At 38.7% G+C, this 21,346-nt stretch overlaps 1 protein-coding gene across 1 annotated transcript; it reads left to right on the forward strand.

Moving 5' to 3' along the window:
- The first annotated feature begins 2,387 nt into the window (after positions 1-2,387).
- Positions 2,388-21,083, forward strand: LOC139952896 (uncharacterized). Its single transcript, XM_071952182.1, has 9 exons — positions 2,388-2,610; positions 4,007-4,608; positions 6,141-6,320; positions 11,007-11,156; positions 13,449-13,649; positions 14,319-14,477; positions 15,479-15,637; positions 16,648-16,764; positions 18,389-21,083. Exons 2-9 carry the CDS (start codon positions 4,036-4,038, stop codon positions 18,779-18,781), a joined length of 1,932 nt encoding a protein of 643 aa, XP_071808283.1. The 5' UTR covers positions 2,388-2,610; positions 4,007-4,035; the 3' UTR covers positions 18,782-21,083.
- The last annotated feature ends 263 nt before the right edge of the window (positions 21,084-21,346 follow it).

Here is a 21,346-nt window from a genome sequence, read left to right on the forward strand (position 1 = left end):
TTGAAAATTAAAGGGAAGGGAGCGAGGGAGTTGCACTGATGATCAAGGAGCGTTCGTTATGAAATGAATATGGAAAGATTTATAACTAAATTCTAATAAAAATGCCTCGTAATTGTGTATTTTTTTCTCATTATTTCGTCAACTATCACAGTCCGCCATTTTGTGGAATCACAAACTTAGATCAGTATAATTATTTGTAATTACTCAAAATAATTTTTAGCTTAAAACCTCACTTGGTAACAAGTAATGGGGAGAGGTTGATAGTATAAAACATTGTGAGAAACGGCTCCCTCTGAAGTGACGTAGTTTTCGAGAAAGAAGTACTAATCATTTCCACGAATTTGATTTCGAGACCACAGATTTAGAATTTTTAGGTCTCGAAATCAAGCTTCTGAAAGCACAGAACTTTGTGTGACAAGGGTGTTTTTTCGTTCATAGTTATCTCGCAACTCTTACTACCAATCGAGCTCAAATTTTCACAGGTTTCTTATTTTATGCATATGTTGAGATACACTAAGTGAGAAGACTGGTCTTTGACAAATACCATAGTGTCCAGAGTCTTTAAAACTTCAGGTCAACCATACTCATTTCAAAACGCTTTACGCTTTTTATTAGCCCCGATTGAAAATCCACGCAACCACACGTGTCCTTTCATCGTTGAGAAAAGGACATCTGGACGGGTCATCTTATTGCACAATATTACACATGCATAATTTCCCCCAAATGGTGCAAGCATATCGTGTGATGACGTCATGTGAGCTTGGTAATTAGTGTACGTGTTGAAACTTGAATGAAATAATATGGCTAAAATGGTGATTCCAACACTGAATATTGTATTATTGTGCTATTTTCCTCCGCGTGGGGCAAAATGTTGCACACTCAATTGAAACTCGGCCCCAATGTGACACAAATTAATTTTCAAGGTCACTACTTTATACAACTCTCTATATCCATGCATGACGTCATAATAATAATAATAATAATAATAATAATAATAATAATAATAATAACAGTAATAATAATAACTAAAGATGATATAAGCGCACGTCCGCCACCCACTTGCAGTGGCTGCGCCTATGGAATCGTTTTCGGTTAGAATTGTGACGCACTCGTTATAAATTAAGAGAGGCGTATTATGCTACAATCCCTATGGCTGATGTCATTGGGGATTTATTTCCTGGTAATGTGTCCCCGCCCCCTCACCCATACGGTCCCCATATACGGAAATGAATCTTGGTTGAGAGTTTAGTGGTATTGTAGTACACCCATGTACTTATTAACATACATTATAAATACTTACCAATAATTCTAAATTTACCAATAACAGTGTATTCCATTGCCAAATTGTATTCCATTAAGAGTGTTTACTAATAATTATATTCCATCTGATAAATGTGTAATAGTTTGCTTCAATTTAAAAGTGAATTAAAAGATTTACTGACTTTAAAACTCTGTGGATTCTAATAAATAAAACAGTACAGTTATAAATTAACAATCCGTTGTCTTCTATCGCTTTTTGTTTTGTAGCATGTTTTGGTTTTTAGTTCACCTTCATGTCCACGGAAAGGGCATTACTCGAACCAATGATTGCGACAATTAATTCTTTTTAAAAACGCTGCGTGCTTTACACTTTTCTCATTATGTGTTGGTGCATACATTAAAGGCAGTGGACACTATTGGTAATTACTCAAAATAATTATTTGCATAAAACCTTACTTGGTGACGAGTAATGGGGAGAGGTTGATGGCATAAAACATTGTGAGAAACAGCTCCCTCTGAAGTGCCATAGTTTTACTAGAGAAAGACGTAATTTTCCACGAATTTGGTTTCGAGACCTCAGATTTAGAACTTGAGGTCTCGAAAACAACCATCAAACGCACACAACTTCGTGTGACAAGGGTGTTTTTTCTTTCATTATTATCTCGCAAGTTCGATGACCGATTGATCTCAAATTTTCACACGTTTGTTATTTTATGCATAATTATGTTTAGATACACCAACTGTGAAGGCTAGTCTTTGACAAATACCAATAGTGTCCACTGCCTTTAATATCATAGACAAAGTGAAACAAAATAATAAATTTCTGAGTCCTACCGATGATGAGCAGCAAGTCATTCATATAGTTATTTATCATGTTTTTCTAAAATAATTGGTGTACTATCAAGATTCGTCAGCGGCAGGACCAGGAATATACTGATGCGGTTATGTTCTCCCTTGTTGTTTTTCTTTTGTTTCCTTTCTTTATATATTTAAAAAAAAAAAACACATTATTATAACCACAAACAAAAAAGTGTTTTTCTTCATTGATTTGTCATACAACGCGAAATGCAATCAACACTAGAGGGCGCTCTTGCAATTATTATTGCGACATCTCATGATCAGCGAATTTTCCAAGAATTAGATGATTGCGTAAAATAAATGATATTGCATTGAGCAAGACTGCCCCCTCAAAAGGGAAATCCCCATATCAGACATGTTGTGGTCACGTGACGACTCGTGTTGTAACTGATGCAAAGTTCGTTTATTTTTGTTCTATTGTTTAAAAAGTGAAGGAAAGTCTCCTGGTCCAACATTCGACTCAACAACCCCACGACAATGAGAACAACGAAGGTAAGCTGAGTAACTCTGGGAACGATACGATTTTGGACTTCCCATATATCCATGATCCATGGTCCCCATCCATGGACATCCGAACACCACAAAATAACAAACAAGCACTTTTGATTGACTCTATTAAGCGAGTATCTGAAATTATGGCTGGCTAAAAAATAAGCATCATAATCATCATAGTATTCGTAATCCTGCTACAAATATCACTCCAATTTGTTTGCTAATAATGTAGGCCTATAGAAAGCGTTTTGGGGTCCAGCAGTATTTTGCCAGACTGAATCATTTTAAAGGAACACGAGTTTACTTCTAGAAACTATATAAGGCACAGGGGAGTCTTATAGTTTCTAGAAGTAGGTCGAGTTGGTGTTTGAAAAGCGTTCTGTAACCGTTTGTTATAAAATGCATGTCATGTATGGGTAGAAAAGATGTTGTACTAAAAGTAGAATACAATTACAACAACGATCTACACAAATGCCTCGAAGAAATGTCTTGCTTTACTCCGTCATACATGTAACTGTTGTTATTCTTTTATGAGAGTATGTAAATAAATGTATTCTTGAATTGAAATTGAATTGAATTGAAAATTGAATTGCGTGGTTTTCTTTTTACTTCATTGTCTGACACGGTCAGCCATTTAATTATGGGTGACTCCTACTCCTAGTTCGGTTTTGTCCGCTATCGTCCGTTAATACTATTATCGGGAGACGATAGCGTACGAAACCAAAATAATTCAAGGAGTAGGTGACTCCCATAATGGCCGACCGAATTAACTAGATCCTCCCCGTCCTTTCTCTTTCTCATGCCCCGGCGACAAGTGATGCCGACGTACCCTACCGGAAGGTTGTAAGGACGGGCCCATATCTACCTCCATGTTCATTTGTCATGGACCTAATTTCATAAAGCTGTTACTTGCAAAAAGTATTGCTCAGAAAATTTCTTTGCTTATAGGATAATTGGGCATCCAGTATCCGCTATCGTCTCCTGTAACGGGAGACGATAGTGGATCAAAACTGCATACATGTAGTTCTAGGAGTAGGCATCCAGTACCATCGCATCTGACTTGCAATCTGCATTTAACAATCTGCATATTCTACTTTTACAACATCTTGCAACCATCGATTTGATAAGACCAGCTCGACTGATTCAAGGCAACGTGTTCCTTTAATAGTTACAAGCTTACATACGAAATTGAGCTCTGGGTTGTAGCTTTCAAGAGAATCTATAGTGTTACTCCTGTAGTGCATATTTGAGGTTCTTCACTATTGTCTCAATTTGTAATACATTATAATTTACAAATTAATATTCCTATTCGATTTCTGTGGAGTAATCCATGATGATACTGTACAATTATATGCGACCAAATTTGACTTTGTTGTCCCTTTTTTTTCTTCTTCAGAATGTTACATTCTTTCTTGGAACTGAATAATGGTTCACTGGTGCTACATGCTTTACTCCACATTTCCAACTACAGAAAAGCTTAAAGTGCGAACGAAGAGGCTAAAGAGTCAAAATAGCTTCTGCTCATACTGCGCTTTGTGTTTTACGTTTGGTGTGATTCACCTTATCATGGCGGATTTACTCACAAGAATTTCAGATCAGTTATCTCCGAGTCAGGTAGCACTGATGATCGACCAGAAAAGTCGTTCGGAGGTTGTTATAAACAGGAGGAGCAATGCCTTTAAGAAGGTCGTAGACGAGTTCCATGAAATGAAGAAGAATTCCGAACGGGATAGCGAGAGGGCAAAACATCTTGAGCTTGATGTAACAAGAGTGTACGCTCAGTTATCAAGAACGAGGGACTCTCTGATGAAAGAGCAGAGAAAAAATGCAGAGTTGATGGGAAAAAGTGAGAAACGTCATGTTATTTGTGAGAAGTGTCTTGGGGATGCAAATGAAGAGGATGAGAGATATTCGTCTGGAGAGGGCGGAGAAGCAATGAGAGGATTTAAGAAGGCTCAGAGACGGTTACCACAGTCTGAGGTTTCAACTCAGAAGAAGGTACAAATAAAAGTTGTTTTCTCATTTGTTCAAGTTTACCCAGACAGTTTCCCAAGTGTTTCATTACTCTTCATAATATCTGTCCCTTTTCGGTGAAAATATTAAGACGCGGGCAAACATTTCTCATCAGGGTGAAGTTTAGAATGTGATGAACTACTACCAGCTCAAAAATCAAACAACCCCGAGTGCGTGAGTGCCCAGTCAACATTTACTACTTTTTGCAACACCAAGGGATCTGGGTAGTTAAAGACACCGGACGCTTTTGGTAGTTGGTGTATCTTGACATAGAATGCACAAAATATGCCTAAGTACAAACCTGTGAAGTTTTGAACTCATTTGGTCGTCGAAGTTTCAAGAGAATAATGGGGAAAACAACACTTTGTTGAAAAGTTGTGTGCTTTTAGATGCTTGAATTCGAGACCTCAGCTGAGATCTCCGATTCACTTCACATATTTTTTTGGCAAAACTACTTCTTTCTAAAAAACTAGTTCTTCAGAGGGAGCCATTTTCCACAATGTTTTATGCTAACAACAGCTCCCCATTGCTCATTACCAAATAAGTTTTTATGCTAACAATTAGTTGGAGTAATAACCAATAGTGTCGGGGGTGCCTTACACTGATACTTGATATCTTTCCCTTTTTGGTGACAGTGTTAAGAGGCGCGCACACATTTCTCATCAGGGTGAAGTTCACAATGTGAGAAACTACTAGCTCAAAAATCTAACAACCCTGTATAAATAAATTGACTGACTGAGCTTCCGCCTGGTCGATGTTTACCACTTTTTGCAATTATCCAGGGATCTGGGCAGTTAACATGCACAACAGGAAACCCTGTTACCCTGGATTGTGTTTTGGTGGGATTTCGAGACTTGGGGCAGTCCAAAATGAGAAAATATTACAACATCTCAACAGACGGTGTAGAAATGTGTTGTAAATACGGTGTCAGACAACAGACTGTACAAATGTGTACACGTACACCTTGTGTTGCACAAAGGGTCCTTATACAATGTACATAATTATGTAGGTTTGCTCAACCATGCATGGTTATTTTTTAGTACGGGGGGGGGGGGGGTTCAAAGTTAGCATTTCCTCTTGCGATATTCTGTAAATAACTATGTACCGGTAGGTGTCGAAATGCTTTCCAAGATTTCAACTGGGTTTTTTTTATTATCGCTTTTGATTTGTACTGTTAATTTCTCCACAACAATTTCCTCTTAAATGAATGACTTTGTAAGTAACTAAAAATAGAGATGTCTAAACCCAATGTATCAAGATTTTGCTTTGGTTTTTTATTGCTTTAGAAGTTGATTTGTCCCAACAACGGTTTCCTCAAACTGTCGGAAAAACAATCTAAACACAGACGTACTCAACATTTATAACATGGTTGGCTGCTAAAGTTGAATATTTCGCTGGTCTTTTCATTCTAAAATCTTTATGTTGTGAAATTGAAATAAATCAGGGATTACTTCTTTTTGAACCTTGTGTGAAAATATTGCCTAAGTTTTTGTTTTCAATTTATGATTTTGATTCAGGAGGCAATATCATCCATGATGAACCAAGATAAAAGTCAAACACAGCAAGGAACAGAGGGCAAAAGAACAGGTGGCGTTCCGCACGAAGAACATGAACTTCTGATTCGAGAAGCAGTGTTTTACAAAGAGCAGCTAACGCTTCTGGCCAAGGAGAAATCGATGAGTGTGGACACAATTTTGGTAAGATATTTTCTCAGAATGATAGAATGAACAACTACACTTAAAATTTAAAATCTCCATTTGTCACTTAAAGACACTGTACACTATTGGTAATTGTCGAAGACCAGTGTTCTCACTTGGTGTATCCCATCATAAGCATACAATAACAATAACTGTTTTTTGAACAGCTTGAGAACTTCTTGTATTACAACTGTAGGCCTAGTTTACAGGAAAAACTAGTGTCAGAAAGTGAACTTGGTAAATCTTCTTTTTAAAACAACAACAACAACAACAACATACAATGTAAATTGGTGATATTAGAGAATTAATTTTCATTTCATACTGTGCTTGCATTTTCATATTTTGCAATCAATCCAAATGGCTATGAAACAGAAAACTTATGACAAGTCTTTAAAGGCACTGTACACGTTTGGTATCTGTCAAAGACCAGTGTTCTCACTTGGTGTATCCCATTATAAGCATAAAATAACAAGCCTGTGAAAAATTGGGCTCAATCGGTCATCGAAGTTGCGAGAAAATGATGAAAGAAAGAACACCCTTGTTGTACGAATTTGTGTGCTTTTAGGAATAAAAGACTAGAATGTCTTTTAGTATTTTAGTGAGAAATTACCTCTTTCTCAAAAACTACATTACTTCAGAGGGAGTCGTTTCCCACAATGTTTTATAATATCAACAGCTCTCCAATGCTCGTTACCAAGTAAATTTTTAAGTTAATATTTGTTTTGAGTAATTACCAAACGTGTACCTTCCCTTTAATTACAGTTTCTGAATCAACCAATCACTAGCTTTGCCCTTCATCCGTCATTTCTAATTATGTCGATGACGCCTTTGAGGAATGATGAAAATATTTCTTAAATTTGTCATCAATTTACAGTGTCAGGGCCAAGCATCAAATTCAATTGTGGTGGTTAAGTCATCAGGGTGTGGGTTATGAAACCTTGGGTCGATGACTCGATTTCACAAAGAGTTAGGACTAGTCCTAGGGGAAATTAAAAACGTATGGCTAGTCCTAACTCGTCCTAACTCGTCCTAACTAGAGATAAGACTGGTCCTGACTCTTTGTGAAACCCACTGGGCCCAATTTCATAGAGCTGCTTATTTAAGCACACATACATGTAAGCAGCCTGGGACTGTACAATAACTCACAAGAGAGCATAGGAAGGATTAATGGTTGGCGTGTGCGTAAAGCGCTCGCCTCTCACCAAGGTGAGCCCGATTCGATTCCCGGCCGGGGCCATAATATGTGAGTTGAGTTGTGCGTTGGTTCTCTGCTGTGCCATCAGGGTTTTCCAGACCATCCGGGAAAAATCGATCTTGGCTGTGCTCCGTGGTTATAATGGGTTGATGTGGCTGGCAGCCAAAGGCGCCCTTGCATGCCTGCTTCTCGAACACGTTGTAGCCGCATCCTTTGCAACTCAGCTCTTACATGTAGCTGCAAGTAAGGATGATTAGCCCCCCTAAATTATTATTAATGGAATGATACTTGCCCAATGACCAGGGCACTATAAGAACTAGTTATTGTTAGTATTATTATCAATTTTTAGTGGTTTTTTTGTTTTGTTTTGTTATGGGGTGGGGGGGGGGAGGTTCCCGTTGAACAGAGTTCACATTTCGATCTATAAAGAGCAGGGTTTATACTGTAGCAATGAAACTGCAGGCAGTCATAAAATGTATGATTCAACCTATAGACTGTGCAAGTCTCGCGCGGATTTGAACTTCCGGGACCATTGTGGTCCCAACCTTATGGAGTTTTACGTTGGGGAGATTTTGTTTCGTCCATTACTTTAATTTAATGTAGTTTATGACCATAAAAATGACATATGTTGTTAAAAATGTAATACTAATTAACATCATATATAAAAGTAAAAATAAAGTCAACATAATAACGAAGAAAAACCGATATTTAAACTTGACCTCAGGTCAGGTTACTTGGTAAAAATTAAGAACTTGTGCCCATCTCCGATCACGAAACTTACGAGACGCTTGTTTTCGTCGCGCGGGGTGAAAAGCCTTTTCATTGGTCGTTTAGGCGTCGGCTTCGGTCGGCTTCCTCTTTAAACTGCGTCATGCGTTTATCTAACGCCCTTGCGACCATCGTGCGTCCGCGTATAAACCAGCTTTTAGTAGTTTCGCATTCGGGCGTAGATTTACAAAAGGGGTTTCAAAAAATTTAAGATCAAACAAACATCCTTGTCCCAGAGTTTTACTTTTGTCAATAAATAGACTTTAACCGATAATTGTGTATTTGTTTAAAAAGCTAAAACTAATTTCAACAAGCTCTATAGGGTATTTTTGTTGTTCAGATTCGGCACTAAGAATAAATTAAAGCAAAGATTTGATTCATAACAAAATAAAGTTCTTAAGTTGTCGTGTTTTCTTGCTCCGGTGCGCGCGAGACTTACACAGTCTATTTGTCCTGGGTGAAACTGCTGATATGTGGAACACTTCACTTTGTATACTGCACAGACTGAGGGGGTTTCCCTAATACAGTAATACATTTCACAATCCTAGCCACATAAATAAACCACAAAGCTAAACTTGTCAGAGTCCATTGTGTACTCTTTGTTATCCCCATATTGTTTAATCACTATCGTGGCTGGGAGCCAAAAACAACCTTTGTAATTAAAATCTATTGATTACAGTTTTTCTTTCTTCATCTGCGGGTGCTTTTTAGGGGAATTCTCACATGACTCATAAAGAAATTTTCACAATAACCTGATTGCAGATGGGGACAATGACTTTGAGGCAATAACTCTACATTGAGGCAATGTATAAAGCTTTTTTGAGGTATGGTGGACGTGATTAGGGGTGGACTGTTTGGTTTGGGCATGGAGGAGGTTTGGGTGTACACAGACAGATGTGCCCATCAGTGTATCTTAGTGTTGTAGCATTGTGTCCGCCATATCTCAAAAAAAGGCTTGTTGTATTTGGCCTCTAAAAAAAAAGGGGACTGACAAAAGTTTAGTTTGGATGATAATCAAGTTCCTTATTTAATAAAAGGTTGTAAAATTTTAAATGTGAACTATGAGTAATGGTGCATCCTTATAATCCTATATCCTGGATCCTTGTTTGAAAAATGTGCATACTGCACATTTCACAAAATGTTTTCCTCATGTGGATCCTGTATGTAATATCAATAAACCTTTTCAGCCAATCCATTCATGTTAAAGCGCCACACTTCCTGCTAAAGTTCCAAGGTGTGAATTTGCTTCCTCAAATTTGTGTTTTAATTTATTTATTTACACTGGGGAAACCTTTCAATGAGCTAACCGAGTTTTAAAAAGCCAAGCCTTAAAATATCTTTTTATAAATCTTTTAAAAAGTATTTTTTTAAATAACACTATCAAAACAAATAGAGTTACACAAACAAAATCAAAAGTATTAAAATCTGGAACAACAAGAACTGAGTAAAGGCCAACCCCCCCCCCAAAAAAAAAAAAATAGTAGACAAAATAGCTTTCAAATATCATAAAATTTAAGAGTTTAAATGTATTTCAGGGCTAAACAAAACTTTGGCCAACTGAAAACACACAAATTTGTGCCATCTGAAAACACACAAATTTGTGCAACAAAGGTGTTGTATCTTTTTTTTCTTACACCGTCGATGATCAATTGAGTTCAAATTTTCACAGATTTGTTATTTTATGCATACATACATGTACTGGGAAACACCAAGTGAGAATACTGGTCCAAGACAATTACCAAACATGGTCCATCAATGCCTTTAACAAGTGACAAAGCAGACTTGTGAAATTAAAAACAAGTTCTTCTGGTTACATATTTGGTTTGCATTAACACCATGTGTGTATGTACTTGCCTGGTAGAGTATGTTCTTAAGAGAACTGTCTTTCTTTATTCTATTACCGCGGAGTAGATTTACGGATGATCTTACGAAACTGCACTACCTTGGGTCAGTTTTTGAATTGGTCTCAACATTTCGACTAGCTTGCTCCAGTCATCATCAGGAATTGACTCCGCGGCAGTGCAGTTAATTACGACCCTATAAGCTAAAGTAGTAGTCCCAGCTAATGTTCTATACCTCCCACCTTGGTAGTAGTTTTCAAAAGCAGGACAGTTCTTTTTCAGAACTGAGAAGTCTCCCGAACATTCTTCTGCCTACGTAGTTGTTGAAAATGTTAACGACAAAGTCTGTCTCTCCTTCATCTCTCTCCATGGGTGGCATGGTTGGCTTGTGTGTTTCAAAGCACTCGCCTCTCACAAAGGTGACCCCGGTTCTATTCCGGGCCAGGGCCGTGAATTGGGTTGATGTGGCTGGCAGCCCTAAGGCGCCTTTGCATGACTGCTTCTCGTATACGATGTAGCCGCGTCCTTCAGGGGCCAATTTCATAGAGCTGCTAAGCACAAAAATTTGCTTAGCATGAAATTGATTGCCTTGATAAAAACAGAATTACCAACCAAATTTCCACATGATTTTCAGGATAAGCAAACAACAGCTGAATACCTGTAACAAGCAATATGCAACAAATGGAAATTTGGTTGGTTATCCTGTTGTTATCAAGGAAGAAACTTTTGTGTTAAGCAAATTTTTGAGCTAAGCAGCGCTATGAAATTGGGCCCAGCTCTTAGCTGCGAGTAAGGATGATTAGCCCCTCCAAATTATTATTATTATTATTATTATTATTATTATTATTATTATTATTATTATTATTATTATTATCCACACAGGAGACAGCAGAGTATAACCAAATCATCAAGAATTTACAAAAAGACGTCCAGGAGAAAGTTGATCAGAATGAAGTACTTGTTGAGAGAATAAAAGAGCTTTGCTCTCAGGACTCGGAGGAAGGAAGTCGAGTCACCGAGCTTCAGTTTCAGGTTGGTCAAATTCTAAAATCTTTTATTATTAAAGTTTTTAGAGCAATTTTTAAAGCCATTGGACCTTTTCGGTAAACAGTGTTGTCCAAGGCCTACACTTTGTGTACCACAACTTCTATATCAAATAAAAAACCTGTGAAAATTAAGGCTCAATCGGTCATCGGAGTCGGAAGAAAACAACGGAAAAACCCACCCTTGTTTCTGCGCGTTTCGCCGTGTCATGACATGTGTTTAAAATAGATCCGTAATTCTCGTTAACAAGAATTTGTATTGTTTTGCTGTTTTTTCAAAAAGTAAAGCATCTCATGGAATAATATTTCAAGAGAAGTCTTTCACCATTGCCTTCTGTAAACCCTGTAAGTTATTTGTAAATCAGTGAACTTTTTTTTTTTTTTTTTCTGAACCGAAAGGGTCCAATTGCTTTAAGTCATTTTTACTTTGTATTAAAAAAAGTACTTAATTGAATCCAAACGTTTTGCAAAATAAAGCAGTTATTCTTCTTCGTATATTTGCTTAGACTATTTGTCCCTTTTTTTTACGATCTTAAAAGTATGTATTTTAAAAGTATTTTGAAGTGCTCTCCCGTACTTGTTCGCTAGTTGCAAGTTAAATCACCTGACGACCAGTCATAGTTATTGCAATGGAATCCAGCTGCAGGCCTGGGGCCAATTTCATAGAGCTGCTTAAGTAAAAAAATTGCTTAAGCACGAAAATAGCTCGCCTATTTTACACATGTTACTGGCCAAAGTGTCCTGCCATATTGCTTATGACTAGTATTTAGCTGTTGTTTACTTAGCATAACAATTGAGTGGAGTCTTGGCCGGTAATCTGATTTTACTAAGCAATGAATTTTTTGCTTAAGCAGATCTATGAAATTGGGCCCCGGAATTTCATCTCTGAGAGGGCAAGGTGATTGTGATTTTGCAACAGGGCACTTACATTTTATAGGAGAATCAAAAAGTCTATGGGAAAGTTTTGGCACTAAGGTTAAGACCTGGGCCCAATTTCATAGAGCTGCTTAAGCAAAAAATTCTGCTTTTGAAAGCAAAAAATTCCTTGCTTAGTAAAATCAGATTATCGGCCAAGACCCCACTCAATTGTTCTGCTAAGTAAATGACAGCTACATGTACATACCAGTCTCAAGCAATGTACATGGCATGAAATTTTGGCCAGTAACATGTGTAAAATAAGCCAGCTATTTCCGTGCTTAAGCACATTTGTTGCTTAAGCAGCTCTATGAAATTGGCCCCAGGGGTAATTGAAGCCATTGCCTCCGTGTTATTCCAGGCCTGCAGCTGGCTAGGTACAATGCAAGTGCAGAGCTGTGTCTTGACAGAGTTGCAACTTTAAGGGACCAGGGGTGGATTTCACAAAGAGTTAGGACCAGTCTTATCTCGAGTTAGGACCAGTTACTCGTCCTAACTTAGGACCAACGATGCTATTTGTACATTATCTCCGAGGACTAGTCCTAACCCTTCGTGAAATCAACCCCAGTTGTCATTGGTCACAGACATGATGGATGCCATTTTCGGTCTTAATGCATCACAACCCAATGGGAGATTTTTAAACTGGCCTTTTTCACAGTAGTGTGCGTGCTCAGACCTACGCACACAATACTGAGCATGCGCGCATAGAGTCGCCAAAAAGGACCGTTATGTTTCGCTCGGCCCCAGTGGCCAGTCTATGCAGGACAGCTGGGATGGGCTAATCGCTTGCACAGAGTCTTGTTCAGGAGGTACCTCACGTATGCAGTGCATAGAAATATGGTGCAGGGTAAGTGTGATGCTTGATGGGACTGCGCATTGTTAAACCAATGACAGTGCATGATACATTTGCCAATCCCAGCGCTTTTAGTTAAAGCAAGGCGCTGGGGTCGAGCAAACCCTTATGTCTGCTGCCGCCAGCATCTCAAGGGTCTTCTATTGGCAGACTAGTCTGGCGTCCTGTATTCGCCAATGTGTTTTTTGGGGACACAAGTTGGCTTCTAATTGGAAATTGTCAAAACTCTCTTTATGTACATACAGCTCTGGGTCAGAGTTGCCAACTCTCCTTGATTCTGCAGAAAGTTTCCTGAAAATAAACCAATCTTTCCATGTTCTGATGAACAAAGTAAATCTCCCTGATTATGGAAACTTGTTCTCTGTTGTGCAGAATGTAATTCTAAATAATTTATAGAATTGTGAATTGTTTTTGACTGCAAGATGTGAATGGTGGAAGCTCTGTATGAGATGTGGACTAGTAAAATAACGAGCTTTACTGACCCCGTTTCTGCTGGATTTTATCATTTTGTAGAAAGATAAACTTCAGAAGAGGCTCAACCTTGGTCAAGTCATGATTGACACGCTGTCCAAACGGTGTGAGGAGCTGGAAGCCCAAGTCAAGTTGGCGCAGAAACCAAACTGCGATACAATCGATGGCTCTAAAGTCTCTGGTCTCACGGAAGATACAAAAGAACAAAGTGGCAGCAAAAGCCCCGTCAAGACTGAAGACCAGGTAAAGTTATCAGAGTTTTTAAAAGAACATTACATAATTGGTTCTTGCTAACCAAACATTTGCTGGCAGTGTAAGCACTTGATGTAATCCACCATATACATGTACATAAACTGACAAACCTGTAGAAGTTTGAGATTGATCGGCCATCTGGGTCACAAGAAAAAAGTGAAAAATCGATGACACATTTTTGCGATAAACTCCAAACGCAAAGTTAAATTATTTATTTCTCATCAAATGTGACACTTAAGGCTAGCATCATCATTAGACCCTGTAAGATTGATGTGAATCTGTGATCTTCACGATTTTGTTTTCTTACCAATTCTTTAACGTTCCTTTAACAACAAAAAGATTATTTGAAAAAGGTACATGGTGAACGAGCAAATAGGCTCTTTCTTTAGGAAGCCTGAAAAGCATCTGAAAGCACACAACTTGTGCGACAAAGGTTTTTTTCTTCTTCCATTATTCTCTTAAACTTTGACGACCAATTGAGTTCTAATTTTCACAGTTTTTTTTTTTTATGCATTTTTTTAGCTACAGCAAGTGAGAAGACTGACGAAAGGTGCCCAGTGCCTTTAAACATTGTAGCCTGGAAATTAATAATTAAAAAATAATTAATAAACAAGAAATTAATAATAATAATATTGATAATAATATCTTGCTCCTTTACAGATTGGCAGCCAATTTCTCTCCAATGAGCGAAAGAAACACCGACAGCAAGTCCAGCGTCTGGAAGAGGAACTTCAACTCTTCTCCATTCAGATGGATCAAGTCATGGTCGAGAACAAACAGCTGTTCAAGGATCGCCAGGCAACAGAGAGGCAGAGAGAGGTAGGGATCAATGTTCCCTCCCCCCCCCACCTCCAAGCACGTCAAGGCCCAATTTCATAGAGCTGCTAAGCAAAACAATTAGCTTAGCATTAAATTTTTGCCTCGATAAAAGTAAAAAAAATCATCGTAAGACAAATTGTCAGTATCACCATAGTGATTTGCATTGTGACATCACACTGCTGTACTAAGCAACTACGATTGCTTTGCAGTTATGATCAATCTTAGCCCCAAAAATCGGCCCCAGGTCTTTCTCCTCCTCACTTGGTGGATTCATTTGCACCCACTTTGTCACTTTTTTGTTTAAAGCCATTATACACTTTCGGTAAACAGTATTGTCCAAGTCCCACACTTCGTGTATCACAACTTATATATAAAATAACAATCCTGTGGAAATTTAGGCTCAATCGGACATCGGAGTCGGGAGAAAATAACGGGAAAACCCACTCCTGTTTTCGCGCGTTTCGCCGTGTCAACAAATCCGTAATTCTCGTTAACGAGAATTTATATTGTTTTAATGTTTTCTCGAACAGTAAAGCATTTCATGGACTAATATTTCAAGAGAAGTCTTTCACCATTACCTTCTGTAAACCCTGAAAATTATTTGTAAATCTGTGAACTTTTTTTTTTTTTTTTTCTGTACCGAAAGGGTCCAATGGCTTTAAAACATTTTTATGAGGTACATGTACATGTATCGCCCAACTCACAGGGCCAGACTGCCACTTCAAGGTGAGGGCTACATTTTACTGATCTGCCCTGTTGGCCAAAATCAGCTGTCACCAGGGGCATGTTGCCCACTACTCCTGGGGCTAAAACAGTGTTACCTCTTCACAGTCCAGAAGGATGTAGGCGCCTGGTTGATGGAGCAAAATGCAATACTTTCCTGAACTTTTACGAAGCAAACCTTACACTTTGACCTACATTGTAGAACCTTCATTTTTCCTTTTGATCGTGGCCGTTACATATTATTTGATAATCAATAATTAATCCTGTCTTATCTCTAGATTTTCGAGGATCGCTACAACAAGCTCATGGAGACCTTGCAGGCCGTTCAGCAACGACAGCACCAGTGTTCTAACTGTCGCACCCTGGAACAGGAGCTAGCCAAGGTCAAAGTTGAGTTTGCTGACCTGAAAGAGGTCAATGAACTTGTCTCTGCTCAGGTATGGAAGTGTTTTTTTTTGCAAAATTCATTATACAGTTCAGCGGATGGTTTACATCTGCAGGCATGATATTCTTCCTACTTTAGGCACTGGGCACTATGGGTAATTACTCAAAATAGTTGTTAGCATAAAAGCTTACTTGTTAACGAGCAATGGAGAGCTTTTGATAGCAGAAAAACATTGTGAGAAACGGCCCCCTGTGAAGTAACATAGCTTTTGAAAAAGAAGTAATTTCTCAGTAAAATATTTGAATTGATTTCGAGACCTTATTATCTTGCAACTTTGAAGTCCAAATGAGTTTAAATTTTAACATGTTTTGTTTTTGTGTGCATTATTATGTTGAGATATATACGAAGTGAGAAGACTGGTTTTTGACAATATTATTACCAAAGGTGTCAAGTGTCTAAAAGTCTGACTTCAGAAGCAAAACAAATTGCATGTAGGGATAAATCTGAAAAAGTGTGATTAAACAGCCGGGACAATTTTCTTAAGCCTACACCATGTACATGTTGGGCAGCCCTAGTACTCAATAATGCCTTCCGACTTTTTTTCCCCAAGACCAAATATCATGCCTGCATTGTGGACACATAAAAGATATTAATTTTGGTTTTACCAACATACATGGATGTGTGTTAGCACTGCATACTAAGTACTTTCCCGAGCTGTGTGAAAAAAAAATATCACAGGCATATTACTCAGGTGGGATTGGAACCTACATGTACGACCTTTGCACTTCTAGAGTAGTGTCATACCAACTAGACCAGCGAGATTGCCTGGTAGCTAGAGAGGCAGTTTGAATCCTATGTATTAGCAGCAGGAACTGCAACGATTTTATAGACGGAAATTTGCATCAGGGGTAAAGAATATTAATTTTGGGTTTACCCACATAGGACCTACACCATTTGTACACCGATGTGTGGAAGCACTGTATACTCAGTACTTTCTTGTGGTCTGTGAAGAAAAACTTGTGTCCTCCCCAGTCACTGATTAATTTATATCTCCCTCCACAGATGAAGTTCTTCGAGGAAGATCTGAGACAAGAACAGTTAGACATGGAGAATCTGAAGTTGAAGCACACTTTCCACATTGAGCAGTGGAAGAGGAATTGCCAGAAAATGGGGCAACAGGTAAAAACAAAAACCACTTAATTGGTCCTCCCCTCATGTTGCATCCCGTCACCGTTTGTTCTCATTTCTTTTGCAACTTTTTTTCAAGATACCCTCTTATTGTGATTTCTTTGTAATACATGTAATAATAGTTCCACAAACTTTATAACACCTAAGAGTGTCTCAAAGCACTCATTATTTTGCTAGGTATACAGAGCTATGTTTGAAAAAAAAACATTAAAGGCCCGGTCCCACGGCAGGGATAAAGAGAACGAGAACAATAACAATACAAAGATAACGCAGTCCATTGGTTGAATGAGCGTGTGCGTATTCTGCATGGCGCAAATCAACCAATAGAATGCATTCTCTTTGCGTCTTGATCGTTATCGTTATTGTTGTCGCTGCAGTGTGACTCGGCCTTCATTCATTAAAATATTTCTTTTGTAATAGCCTCACATGATAAAATGCTTAATTCGTGTTTTATGATATTAACAAACAGTGACAGTTATAAGTAGAAGCCAACATTATACAAAGTAAGAATGGCAAATCTTAGGATTGCATGGGTGAAGACTCGGCTTTTGTACCCCAACCTATTGACAGTCTAGACTAACACCGAATATAAGACTCACAAAGACAAAGCCATGGGATAACCAGCAAATGTAGGTGTACCAACAATAATATACAAAAAAGCGAGCCATCATTGAATCGACTCAGACTATTAAAGGCAGTAGGCCATTGGTATTTACTCAAAATAATTATTAGCATAAAATCTTTCTTGGTGATGAGTAATGGGGAAAGGTTGATGGTATAAAACGTAGTAAGAAACGGCTCTATCTGAAGTATGGTAGTTTTCGAGAAAGAAGTAATTTTCCAATAATTTGATTTCGAGACCTCAGATTTAAAACTTGAGGTCTTGAAATCAACCATCTAAACACACAACTTCGTGTGACAAGGGTGTTTTTTTCTTTCATTATTATCTCGCAAGTTCAAATTTTCACAGGTTTGTTATTTTATGCATATGTTGAGATACACCAACTGTGAAGGCTAGTCTTTGACAATTACCAATAGTGTCCACTGCCTTTAACATAGCACCATGTAGCGGCTTACCATGTAGCGGTTTAGGTGCCGTGGCACAATCTACAGCCAACCATACAAGAAAACTTCAGGACAAACCCCCCTCGCTTATGTACTGGAGTCTTTTAAGTGCATTACACAACACACGGGGCCTATGGCTTTACATATCACACCCAAAGAAAGAAACATTAATGGTTAGGTGTCTACAAGTGTCCAGACCGATACTCAAACCAGCTGTTTCAGTCTTAAGGGGATCAACTAAATGCCAGAATATAATGTTGCCATGAACATCTAAAAAGTGATAATTTTACTCCCTGTTGTCCCATGTAAGTTCCTTTATATTAGAGGAACCCTTACTTTCTTTTCTTCACAAGAAACATACATTTTTCTTTAGGATAGGTCGAACAAGAGACAATAATTGTTGGAGAGATAAGATTTTTCACAGGTTTGTTATTTAATGCATATATGTTGATATACACCAAGTGGGAAGACTGATCTTTGACAATTACCAATAGTGTCCACTGTCTTTAAAGTGAACAATTTATTTAAACCTTACCATCCGCACCTACAGGTTGATCTGTTGATGGGAGACCTCCAGAGAGAACGGGAGTTGAGACAGAGACTTCAACAACAGATGAACCAAGCCAAGCCACGCCACCAGGTGCCTATGGCTGCCAGCCTTGGCGCTGCTGGCACCCCATTGCCAAGAGCCTGTTCCGTTAGTGTACCATGGTTCGGGTCACCCCCACAGCCTCTCTCGCCCTTTGTCGAAGTGGACTGCATGGACGGACACAATGAATCACCACTGTTCAAATCGACATCGAACGGTGCGGGTGCTTCATCGTCCTCAAAGAGCTTATCGCAAGACAAGGTACAAGAGTGCCCACGATGCAAACGCGAGTTTTCAGCGGACAAGACGGAGCAGTACCAAGACCATGTAAGAAAATGCTTCGATAGTTCCTGAAAGTAAAAGCTTTACCCATCGGGATCTGGAAGGGTTGTTGGTGAAGGGATTTCAGTTTCACGGAGGAAATTGATTGGTCTCTAAGATAGGGAGGTAGTGAGGGAAAAGATGGACAAATGAAGAAAAAGAAAATAACCCCCAGTTTATAATCCAGAGACGTTTTAATAAGGTCAAATAAAGGGCAAGAAATTATAACTTACTTGGTCACTAAATCTTTTATTTAACCTATCACTTAGACATGTTACATGTATACCCAAAGATTACATTTACCTTGGTTTGCATGTATCGTATAATCACCATGCACGTATGATATTGTCAAATAGTAAAATACTCACTAAGGGTTTTACTTAGTGAAGTTAGGGGGAAGTTACAGAAGCCATTTATTTAGCCCCGTTGTGTAGAAGAAGTAAGTGAATGGACACATCAACAGCGGGAATAATTGTCCACAGATAAAATATAAAGATTTCATGATTGTTTTCGTTAGCTCAGGATGGATCCACAGGAGGCTGAGCTATAAGCTCAAACAAATGAGGAAGCGCAAAGTACGTCGTACTGAAAGCGCACTAAGTGGATAGCCGAGTACGGGACATGGGTCTAAGCAAACTGCCTTATGACTCCTGAAAGGGTTTAGAAGATGTCAGGCCTGGATTTTCACGAAGGCGACGGAGGCCATGCACTGCTAAGATTTTCTCAAAATAAGATGTTTTTCTTGTTTCAAGAAAACCATTTTTAGCAGTGTGGCCATATGGCCATGGCCTCCGTTGCTCTTGTCTTGGCCTTGGTGCCCCTTCAAAGTTTCCCATAGACTTTAAGATGGAAGTGCCCTTTTTAAAAAATGAAAATAGCCTTGCCCCTCCAAGATGAAATTCCAGGCCTGAAGCGTTGTCCAGAAAGCAGGTAGAAGATTTCGCTCTGGAAATAATGAGGAAGTGACGTTGTTGTAGATGATACTCTCTTTACCCAGAAATGTTTGACTTTCTGGGAATTACATACATGTAAGGCAGATGAAAGCAACTGGTTTCAGTTTTGTACAAAGTTTGTAAAGGGGGGGGGGGGGGCATTGTGTGGCGTGATTTACCGGAATGCCGACGGTGTTTTGTACATGTAGTTGAAGTGTAAGGACCAAATAAACGTTTGGTTCAGATCTTGTATAGATGGAACAATATTTGTGTGGAAATAAATGATGTGAGAAGCTAATTATGATTGGTGTCTGCATCATTTTGCTATGGCCCTTTTCCAAACCACATCTTCGGCTTTGGACTCGGCTTATGAGGCTCCGTTTTCTCCCATGAAGCCCTGAGCGAGTACGTATACGCACAATTGTAAAATCAAACAGCGACGCCAAGCTAGCCTTGAGCCGAATCCAAAGCCGAAGCTGTCTAAAAGGGCCTATGATTCTATGGCTTGACATTTGAGTTGACTGGCAGCTGATAATGATCTTAGCTAGTCCAATCAGAAGACAGTATTGATGATGATGTTTGTGGCTAGTCCAATCAGATGTCGGTATTTATGATGAGGTTTGTGGTTAGTCCAATCAGATGACGGTATTGATGATGATGTGCATGGCTAGTCAAATCAGATGATAGTATTAATTGTAAGGTCAGTGACGGTATTGCTGATGAGGTTCATGGCTAGTCCAATCAGATGATGGTGTTGATTATGAGGTTCATGGCTAGTCCAATCAGATGACGGTATTGATGATGATGTTCATGGCTAGTCCAATCAGATGATAGTATTGAAGAAGTTTTTCTGTCTTGTCCAATGGGGCCCAATTTCATGGCTCTGCTTACCGCCAAATTCTGCGCTCACAATCGTCTATCTCCGCTTACTGTAAAACCTGTGTAAGCAAAGAGATATACCTATTAAGTAACATTGAGTACGCAGTGGAACTAGAAAAAGTTCCTTGCTACCCAGGAATTAGGCTTGACGTAACCGTGCTTCCGTAAGCACATATTATTTGCTTATAAGCATCGCCAAGAAATTGGGCTTAGATGCCATTGCAGTGTTGCAAAGAAAAAGGAAAAACCCCAGTTTGTTTTTGGATTTAGTTTTTGATGTTTTTTTTTGTTTTATTATTATAGATAGATGAGAAAGTTGATACTTTCCTGGTTAACTGTTTAAGTAATAGGGTATTACCACCCGAGACGGAAATGTTGTAGACCTAAGGTCTAATTGAAAGTTTGTTTATCGAGGGAGTACATGTACATCCATTAGATGTTAACTTGCATCGGGTATAAGGAATGTTAAAGGAACTCGTTGCCTTGGATCGGACGAGTTGGTCTTTAAAAAGCATTTGTAACCGTTTGTTATAAAAAGCATATGGTTAGAAAGATTTTTAAATAGTAGAAAACAATGGTCCACATAACCTTGCCTCGAAATTGCGTGTTTTTCCTTTTTCTTTAATAACTAACACTGTCGGCCATTTATGGGAGTAAAAAAATTGACTCCCATAAATGGCTGACCGTGTTAGTTAGTCGACGATGTAAAAGGAAAACCGCGCAATTTCGAGGCATGGTTATGTGGATCATTGTATTCTACTTTTACAACATCTTTCCACCAATATGC

The sequence above is a fragment of the Asterias amurensis genome, chromosome 21 (genome assembly GCF_032118995.1).
Source record: "Asterias amurensis chromosome 21, ASM3211899v1".
In the NCBI taxonomy this organism is placed as follows: Eukaryota; Metazoa; Echinodermata; class Asteroidea; order Forcipulatida; family Asteriidae; genus Asterias; species Asterias amurensis.

Coding starts and splice junctions, on each gene's coding strand:
- LOC139952896 (XM_071952182.1), top strand. CDS start 4,036: ATGGTTCACTGGTGCTACATGCTTTACTCCACATTTCCAACTACAGAA. Junction 6,321..11,006: donor TGAGTGTGGACACAATTTTG/GTAAGATATTTT, acceptor TTATCCACACAG/GAGACAGCAGAGTATAACCA. Junction 14,478..15,478: donor CAACAGAGAGGCAGAGAGAG/GTAGGGATCAAT, acceptor TCTTATCTCTAG/ATTTTCGAGGATCGCTACAA.